Here is a 10,776-nt window from a genome sequence, read left to right on the forward strand (position 1 = left end):
AGTCAGCTGTTTTTGTGATATATTGTATCTCCTGCTTTGGGCATTGTTTGGTAATTTTACCTTAAGAGTGTTGTATATTTGAATGCCTAGGTAATTTGAAACACATTTCTTTGAATGGCTGTGTTCACTAGATTCTCCAGTGAGCCAAGATTATTTCATATTATCCAAAATACCCAACTTTGAAGGCATTCCCTTTTTTTTTTTAGTTTTATAGTTCCTTTTTTTGTATAATGCTGGATATAGTGGCACAAACATATAGCCAAAGCTATCATGAAAGCTTATACTAGATGACTTTACTTCGGAATTACCATGTGTTATGATTATGGTCTTCCTTATCTACTACATTAAATTATTAGATTATCCAAAAAGAGAACTGACTGTAATTGAAAATAAAAACAAAAAAGAACCTTTAATAAACTGGCAGATTACCCAACAACATAATGGAAAACATATCACGTGCCCAATGAATACCATATTCCTCTGTTAAACTTGGTTTCCAGACTCCCCTCTATAATCCCCCTCAATTTTAAAAGCTCTGTCTAAAATCTACTGTGAAAATATCTGAAAAAGATAGATCAATGACACAGTAGGGAATCTGGAAACCAGGCCACACAGTATGGAAATTAATGATAAAGGTGGCATTTGGAGCAATGTTGCAAGAATATATATTCAGAAGTGATGTTACAACAGTTGGTTATCAGGAAAAAATATATATTAGATTCTGTCTCCCAGTTCTCATATCTGATTTAGTTGCATCTTAACAGGCTTAACTAATGAAAAATAATAAATTCCATGCCACGGAAGATTCCCTCTTCCCTATTACGTTCTTAAAATGCAACTAATAGACCAGGAGGGAATTGAAACTTAAGGAATTAATGTTCAGAGCATATATAAAGAGCTTCTACAAATGAATAACTAAAACTCAGTTCACCAAAAAAAACCAAAAAACAGGCAGAGAATATGGCTGGTAACACAGATAAGCAGTGAACATATGAAAGGATGCCCAGCCATACTAATAATCAGGGAAATTGAGAATTAGTAGGAATTTGGTTTTATGTCAATAGATAAAAAAATATTTTATGGCACAAAAACAGACATTCAGATCAATGGAACAGAACAGAGAACCCAGAAATGGACCCACAAACATATGGCCAACTCATCTTTGACAAAGCAGGAAAGACTATCCAATGGGATAAAGACAGTCCTTCAGCAAGTGGTGCTGGGAAAACTGGACAGCGACATGCAGAAGAATGAACCTGGACCACTTTCTTAGACCATGCACAAAAATAAACTCAAAATAGATGGAACACCTAAATGTAAGACAGGAAGCCATCAAATCCTCGAAGAGAAAGCAGGCAAAAACCTCTTTGACCTTGGCCTCAGCAACTTCTTACTCAACATGTCTCCAGAGGCAAGGGAAACAAAAGCAAAAATAAACTATTGGGACTTCATCAAAATAAAAAGGTTCTGTACAGCAAAGGAAACAGCAAAACTAAAAGGCAACCGATGGAATGGGAGAAATTTGCAGATGACACATCAGATAAAGAGTATCCAAAATCTATAAAGAACTTTTCAGACTCAACACCCAAAAAACAAATAATCCAGTGAAGACATGGGCAAAAGACATGAATCAAAGAAGACATCCAGATGGCCAACCGACACATGAAAAAATGCTAAACATCACTCATCACCAGGGAAACACAAATCAAAACCACAGTGAGATACCACCTCGCGCCTGTCAGAATGGCTAACATGAACAACTCAGGCAACAACGGATGTTGGCGAGGATACAGAGAGAAAGGATCTCTTTTGCACTGCTGGTGGGAATGAAAACTGGTGCAGCCACTCTGGAAAACAGTATGGAGGTTTCTCAAAAAATTAAAAATGGAACTACCCTAGAACCCAGCAATTGCACTACTAGGTATTTATCCAAGGGATACAGGTTATGCTGTTTCAAAGGGGCACATGCACCCCCCATGTTTATAGCAGCACTATCAACAATAGCCAAAGTATGAAAAGAGCCCAAATGTCCATTGATGGATGAATGGATAAAGAAGATGTGGGGTGTGTGTGTGTGTGTGTGTGTGTGTGTGTGTGTGTGTGTACACAATGGAGTATTACTCGGCAATCAAAAAGAATGAAATCTTGCCATTTGCAACAACGTGAATGGAACTAGAGGGTATTATGCTAAGCAGAATTAGAGAAAGACAAATACATGACTTCACTCATATGAGGACTTTAAGACACAGAACAGATGAACACAAGGGAAGGGAAGCAAAAATAATATGAAAACAGGGAGGGGGACAGAACATAAGAGGCTCTTAAATATGGAGAACAAACAGAGGGTTACTGGAGGGGTGGTGGGAAGGGGATGGGCTAAATGAAGGAATTAGGAATTAAGGAATTAAGGACATGAAGGAATCTACTCCTGAAATCGTTGTTGCACTATATGCTAACTAACGTGGAATGTAATTTTTTTTAATTACAGAAATTAAAATGTATTTTAAAGGATTGATAATCTACAGTGTCAGTGAAGACCTAGGGAATGACTCTTGGCATGCTGTTGCTGGGCAGTATACGTTAGTAAAGTTTTTCGCAGCAGTATTAGGTCACTAATTTTTTGACCCGGCTATATTCCACTTTTAGGAATCTGTCTTAAACAAATACGTAGACATGAACACTAAACATGTTTACAAGGATATTTTCTTTCAACATCATCATAGTAGTAGAAGATAATCTTATGGTATTATTTAATAATAATGAAAATTATGGTCCATTTGTCCTATGGACTACTGAGCACGTATTAAAAAAGAATATAGTAACTGACATGAAAGATCTCCTCCACATACTGAATTAAAAAAGCAAGTTGTAGAACATTCTGTATAGTATGAGCCTGTTTAGGGAAAAAAAATTAAGACTCTGTCTTCCCGCATGTACATATGTGTTTAAGTACATAGAAAAATTCTAGAGAGTGCACAGGCTACAACCAGTCGTCTCATAACCATCACTAGCTTCACCACCGCCTCTAATACTCCCTAAACCCCTTTGCTGCTACATTTTTCTCTTTAGTGCTCAGTACCCATCACCTTTTAATACCCGTATTATATGTGTGTTAATATATTAAATATTTTTGTAGTGAGTCTGTGGCTGAGTGTGGAGAAGAGAATGGGATTGGAAAGGTGGTAGATACAGGAAGCAGAGCATTTCCCTTTTTAACTCGCGTATGTAGTATTAGAATGTGAATAACAACGTACCTCGTAAGTTTTTTTGGAAGATTAAATGGAATATCTGAAAAGTATTTAGCACAGTGCCCGATGCAGCCAAATTCTGCCTCAAATCATTACTGCTGTTGCCATTTTTAAGTGACGTATCTTGGCAGTGCCTGCACATAAGGGTTTAGTACTGAGGTTTGTCTCTACCCTTAAGGTTTACTGGGTATCACATGGTTCCCCTATGATCCTGCCTGTGCTTTCCATTCAAGTCAGAGGATTATAGAGTCCACTAGGGTCAGATTATCCAAAGTCCCTGACGTGAATTTCTAAAATTACCAAGTTAGATAGAAAAGAGTCTTTAAAGACCCATTTTGGAAATTTTTACAATGAACTATTCTTTGCTCTGTCATGACATTAGATAAATCAACCTTGGAAATGGATTCTTCTATCCTGTCAACTGAGTGTGCAGAGATTTTCTCTTTACACCAAAAATGTTATCTTTGATCCAGTGCTGACCCAGGCTCTTTCTGCTGCAATAGGGAACTTCACTAATAGCCCTAGCTGTCTTCTGCCTTCTCGTACTGCCCTGTAAAGGAGAAAAGCAGCCCTGTGATGAGGACTGTCTTGCCTAAAGCCATTTGGAACATATTAAGCATAGAATTCAGAAAAGAGATATTCTGTTAGACAGCCTCTCTAATCCTTTAAACACCTTTTAGGTCCACAATATGCTCTCTCTGCTCTGATTATGGCCTCTAGTAAATTTTAGTAATTGAAAAAACAGCTTCTATATGGGTGCACGAAGAAGTTTTTACAATTTGGAATATAATATCAGATACTGAAATTGAACACTTGTTCTCTTATGTATTTTCCACTTCAGTTTTCAACTGCTAATTTAAAAGAATCATAATTAAGCAGATTTTATTTTTTTTAATTTGAAAGTTTAATGACATGTTTTATTATTGATGACTCTTAGATGATATTTGTTAAATGAAGGAAAGCCTGAAGTGTTACAGAATAGCAAAAGTAACTATTTGACATGGCTTTTTAAGTTCTTTTAATTGTTCAAAATAAATCTAACATCTCTATATAAATCTGTAAGTTACATTTTGTATCTGAATGTGTAAGATGGTTATTATCTAATGATATTTTATCTGCTAGTTACATAATTTCATACAAGTTTATAAGATACATATGTATCTGTAATGACATTTTCCTGTTAAAACACTTCCATTCATATTTTCTGAATATTTGTGTTTTAAGATAGTTTTATCATTGGTGTATAAGTTTAGTTTGTAAAAACTAAAATAGTCACAGAGTTCTTGCCACTACAGACATCTTATTAATAAGTAAGTGGTATGTCAGCAAAACAGTGCTAAGGCTAATGGTATAAAAATATTAGTTCTGTGCATTGGGTTTTCTTCCAGCAAGTCCAGTAAATTCTAGATGGATGCCCTACATATTTAAAAATTGCCCTGAGATAAGAGGACAGGCTGTTAAAGTACAAAATGATGAGTGGGGTAAACTCAGTTTTCAAAAATGTCTCACACACCTAGATAGTATGTCTAGCTTTAAATGACCAGAGCCTCTTAATATATCTAGAAAAAACTTTGAAAAATCTAGTAGATATTTTCAAGAAAAAAATACAACCTAAAGTGTCCTGACTAAATTGTCAGTAGAGCTGCAGGATAATTGGCTTTTAAGTTTAAGTGGTAGCAAATGCCAAGTCACTAAATACTAAAAGAATTCAGTACTTTTAGTAGTACTAAAACTTTTAGTACTACTGGAGAACTTTTTTTTTAATATATGATTACATTTTACTAGTTTATTGATTTATATTTTTTGCTTTTTAAGCAAGACTGGAACTTAAGAAAATTGAAGTAAGTTCTGTCAAAATTGGAATGTGAAATTTCTTACAATAGTAAGATTAACCATTATAACTTTAATAGCATTCAACAAGTATTTGAAGAATTTATATGTAGCACACTGGCTAGTTACCATATGTAGATATGTGTATATTTATATTCTCTTAAAGTCAGAAATTAATATGTAATTCTGTGTGAACTTGATTCATTTTAAAATGTAGGAAATAATATGAAGTGGAAACATATTCATTCATTAAAGTTCTTCAGCACTTATCGGTGCCTGATCCTGCCCTAGAAACTTTATGATCCATTATTTCAGAACTCTTTTGAAAATTTTAAAGAAAACAATAATTTGGATCAGAACTTAGTGTCCAGATACCTGCAGTTGCTATATGTGTAGATATGTATAACATGCACACATATATCTTTGGCAAAATTAAAGGTAACTAAACAAAAATAGTCTGTTTATAAGTACAGACTTATAAATAGAATTTGAAATATATTATTTGCTCATTATATTCTGTGCCTCAGCCTCCTATCACTTCTTTTTAGAATCCTCATAAAAAATTCTAAAGAAAATGGTATTTCAAAAGACAAGACATAAAGTCAGTTTTTAATTTCATCTTTAGAAATATATATTCAGGTATATTCAAATTTTAGATTAAATGAAATGTTTTTAGCATTTTGGTTTTCTTTTTTACCCAGATTATTTATTTTTAAAAAAAATTTTTTTTCAACGTTTATTTATTTTTGGGACAGAGAGAGACAGAGCATGAACGGGGGAGGGGCAGACAGAGAGGGAGACACAGAATCGGAAACAGGCTCCAGGCTCTGAGCCATCAGCCCAGACCCCGACGCGGGGCTCGAACTCACGGACCGCGAGATCGTGACCTGGCTGAAGTCGGACGCTTAACCGACTGCGCCACCCAGGCGCCCCTTACCCAGATTATTTAGTTGAGCACTACCCATATTAACCATATATGTAACTGGAAAACTTGCCAAGAATAAATTTTGGACATAAATTGTAAAAGTTGTTCACGTGTTGAATTTTGTAGTTCAATGATAGCATGTTCGTTAAACCTTAGAGTTTTATATACGGATGGCACAAAAACACAAAATATTTTCATGCTAAAATAAAAGTCAAATGGCTTATGTAATTTTTTAAAAATGTTATTTATTTTTGTCATTGAGAATTATATTTATATTCTAGTTCAAATGAGGGTTCAGTGGTTTAGTCTGTGTGTATTGTTCCATGAAAAGAGAGGCTTAGCAATTCTAACATAAACACCTAAACTACTGTCCTTATTTTACACAGAATATAATTTTTTTTTGCAATTAATCTACCAAAATACAAAGGCCTCTAGTTTATTACTTGGGGGAAAAAAACCTTTTCATATAAGTTATTGTGTAGTGGCATGTGTATAGTTTATATGAGTAAGAAAAAATTTGAAAAGCAGGGAAAAAACTTATTTAAATATCCTGGGGTTGAAAAAAGCCTTCATGTTTTTATATAACCTTAAATATTTTTTTTATAATTTTAAATGTAAGCATTTAACCTAACAGAATACGTTTCTATTCTTATGGATAGTCTTACTCTGTTTGTCTTCCAGCGGATATCCGTCTAACACCAGAGGACTTTGCCAGAGCTCAGAAATACTGCAAGTATGCTGGCAGTGCTCTGCAGTATGAGGATGTCAGCACAGCGGTGCAGAATCTACAGAAGGCCCTCAAGTTGCTAACTACGGGCAGAGAATGAAGCCTTTGTACCACACGTCCGTACATTTTTGGCTTAAAGAACTAACAGTCCATTACTCTCTCTTCAGCCTATCAGGAGCACAGTTTTAAGGAAGACTTCAGTTGCATTGACTATAACAATGAAATCTGTGTCTGTGTATCAGATTCCTGTTGAAGCATTCAGCAGCAGCCTCAACCAGTTTTCATTGTCCATTTAGTGGATCCAGTAATCTCCGGGTATATCGGGCTGATGTTAGCAAGATCCAGAAATGCCCATTGAACCCTGCTTCAGAGAATGAAATCACACTTCTATGAAATGTATTGGGATTCGCAGTGTATCTTAATATACATAAATTAAAGACTTTTAAAAATCTTATAATTTGGACACACAGGCTATATTACTTTTATAAAATTCTAAATTTAACTTTTAATAGAAATTGCCAGAATATTCTAGATTAGAGATCATGTTTCCACCCCCCCCCCCCGGATTTATAAAACAAATATGAACATCCTAAACTGTTAGATGAATTTGAGAGGGATTATGTTCAAAATTAAAATATGTTCATGTTTAATAGAACTACATTAAAAGTGAAAATTGTTACAGAAGAAACCAAGGTAAAGAGGTAGAATCACTTTTAGACTTAAGAATAATGTTGGTTTCCCAACAGCTTTCCCTTCTCCATTGAAGCTTAAAGTGAATTGGTATTTATTCATAGGCAGTTTGACTGCATGTATTAGGGAATGAAAAGAAGACATTTGTAGTAATGCCTGGAAACTTGGTGCTTTAAGTTAAGGTTCTCCTCTGCTGCTATGGAATGGATTCCATAAAGTGGATAGCTCTGAGCGCTGCAGAAGACTACAAGAATTTAGACTCTCAGTTGTTCAGTTTATAAGTTTTGTGGGAAGTGACGGACTTACTGTGTGTCACCTACATTTGTGCTGTGTAAAAAATAAATACAAGGATTCTTTTAACTCGTTCCGTTTATTACAAAGCCAAATGTCTGTTTTAATTTGCATGCTAGAGTTGTCATTTTTTTTTTTAAGTCATTATGTTTAGTTACAGGAACATGGATGTTTCTAAAGTAAAAGGCGAACAATTTTTAAAAAGAGGTAAATTTGCTAAATTTACCTGAAATTTATCTGGTCCATTTCATTCATCCCACTGAGATTGGAGTCATTTAACGTAGGGGTCCACAAACTATGTATGGTCAATGGGCAGACCACCAGTTATGTAAATAAAGTTTTATTGAACTAAAACCTTGCCCATTATTTATGTTTAATCTGTGGTTGCTTTTCCTGACTACAGAATCACATGGCCTGCAAGTCTAAAATATTTACTCTTTGGCTCTTTAAGAAAACATTTGCTGAACCTGTTCTAACAGTCTATTCCAAAGAAAATGAATCATTATCTCATAACCATTCATCTTTCAGTTTTTCTTTGCGTAAGTATAATGCTATTTCATAGCATTTGATAGAATGAATATTCAGACAGAATAAACTATTGTAAATCATTACAAAAACAAGCCCACAAACCATGCCTCCTGAAAAACATTTTCATACCTTTCACAACTAAATTCCTATAACATTTGTGGAATTTGATATTTGCATCTAGAACTCCAGTGCTCTGAAACATTCCTCTAGCACTTTATTGTAGTACAAGAGTGTCTAGGATGATCTTTTAATGTTATAAGAAGTAAATAAATTCAGTGAAGTTTAATTCAGATTTTAACGTGTGTGGATACCAGAAAGAAAACTGTCACCTCCCATCTCAGACCCTACTTTGTTCAAGCTCCCTATTGGGAGAGCACATTGAGGGGAAAAGATAATGTGGAAACCCTGGAGTCCGCTGATAAGTGCGCTGTGTTATAACAGCCCTTATCTCTAAAATGGAAGCCATATCACCAGCCTCCTCAGAATTTGTTAGAGGAGATACTTTACATGAAGTGCTCAAGAACCAGTAGCTTACCATAAATGTTTATTGTTAATGTTCATGTTAAGATAATGTAAATTATTAATAATTTGTTTTCCAAATATCAGGAAATCCCAGTTGTCTCTGGCAGTGCTTTCTTACCTGAGAGGATTGAACTGTAGAGATTTTTGGCTTTGCATGTCTTTATATAAAATCTGTCAAAATAAGGTTAAAATTGTTTGATGTAGTGCTAGAATAAGCGATTTTCATTTAGCCACTCAATGTGTATTTATTGAGCAGCTATTGTGTACCTAGTATTGTCTTTTGCTTGAGAAAACAGCAGAGAACAAGAAAAGAATTCCGGCCTCTTAGAGTTTATATTCTTAGGGAAAGGAAACAAACTTAATAAAAAGTTTATATTCAACCAGTGGTTTTCAAAGGGTAATTGTTAGAAATGGCAAATCTTAGGCTCTGCCCCAGTCCTCTCCAATCAGAAAGTTGTAAGGGTGGGGGCCCAGCTTTCTGGGTTAAGAAACACTTTAGTCTGATGGTCCCTAAAGTTTTAAGTAATTCAGTCCTACCCAAATCACAAATAAGAACGTGAGAAGAGAGATTCTCCTGAAGCAGTAGCTCACAAAGTGTGTGGTTCCTGGACCCCTAGCTATCAGCATCACCTGGGAGCTTGCCAGAAAGTTCTGGGGATCATACTTGAGTTTATGTAGTAGTGATAAATTCAGTGGGGAAAACTAGAGTATGGGATAGGAGATGCTTAGATGGGTGTAGACATGCATGCTCATGTTTAAGTAGGATAGGATGGGCCTCACTGAGGTGACTGCCTAAGGGAGGTAGAGGAAGAACATTCCTAGCAGAGGGAGGTAGACAGAAGAGGTCAGAAGGTATAAGCGACAAAGGCTGGCGAAGGGAGCCACAGGCTTAGGAACATATACAGGCTTTTTATAAGAGACCAGACTTTGAACAAAATGAGCTGCTGAGAGGTTTTGACCAGAAGAGTGGCCTGATGGTGACTTAACTTTTAAGAGGATCGTACTGGCTACTGTGTGGAGGCTAGACCATAGGGTGGGTAAGAGTGGAAGCTGAGAGAGCAGTTAAGAGTATTGCGATAATAAAGGTGAGATATGATGGCTTAGATCAAGGGTAGCAGTGGAGGTAATAAGATGCCTTTGGTTTCTGGCTGTCCTTTTAAGTAGAGACATCGAATTTCTGATAAACTGGATATGAGATCTGAGCATGGAAGGAGTGAAGATTGACTCCCAAATTTGCAACCTGAACACTTAGAAGAGTAGTTGTTAATTGCAATACGGATAGTGGCCAAATTCTGCTGACGTTTAGGCTGAAGTACAATGTTCCCAAGTTCTGGTGACCATCCCAAGTAAAGCTATTCGATAACATTGGTTTGCCAATGCAGACAGAGGGGGAAGAAAAAAGGTAAGTTCTGTCTATAGTGATTGTCACAGACATCTCACCAAATCACTGCTGAATTGGAGCTAGAAGCCAAGGACAGAGCCCATGGTTAGCCTGGCCAAGGAAGTATGCAGCCTTCAAGATTACTCCAAGAAAAAAATCCCGGTTACAGGTCCTGAAAATTAACAGCCTAGGATGTTCATAGAATTGATCTCCCTATTTATATGACGTGTAGAAATTTGAGGTTACTGTGTATGCACTAAAAGGTTATATGCTGTTCTTTCTAAAGAAACTTACACCCTATTAGCAGCATCGTTATAAATACCTTCAACTGAAAAAATGATAACTGACAAGGGGTTGAAGAGTTTTGGTTATCTGCACAGCTTTCTTTATCCCCATTAAAAAAAAAAAAAAATTCATTTCATGTATCCGAGCAGTTGGAGCAGATCATCTACCTTGGACCATAAGTAAACCTCCACCAGTACTGCTCACAAAATTTTAAGACACCCCTCACGTGGAGGTATGCTTACCTGGTTATAATCTCTGATGTGTGTATGGAATTCTGAGACCAAAACCTCATTCACTGGACTTTATTTAAGTAGGAGTAATTCTAAGTAAGAATACTTAATAAATATAG

General features: G+C 35.8%; 1 protein-coding gene across 1 annotated transcript in view; it reads left to right on the top strand.

Moving 5' to 3' along the window:
* VTA1 (vesicle trafficking 1) overlaps positions 1 to 7,778 on the top strand; it is a 69,553-nt gene extending 61,775 nt beyond the window's left edge. Inside the window, exon 8 of the mRNA XM_025925694.2 lies at positions 6,685 to 7,778. Within this exon, the coding sequence (XP_025781479.1) occupies positions 6,685 to 6,830 (146 nt within the window). The 3' untranslated portion in view covers positions 6,831 to 7,778. The remainder of the gene's footprint in view (positions 1 to 6,684) is intronic.
* The last annotated feature ends 2,998 nt before the right edge of the window (positions 7,779 to 10,776 follow it).

Source organism: Puma concolor, chromosome B2 (assembly GCF_028749965.1).
Source record: "Puma concolor isolate L17-30 chromosome B2, mPumCon1.1.hap2, whole genome shotgun sequence".
In the NCBI taxonomy this organism is placed as follows: domain Eukaryota; kingdom Metazoa; phylum Chordata; class Mammalia; order Carnivora; family Felidae; genus Puma; species Puma concolor.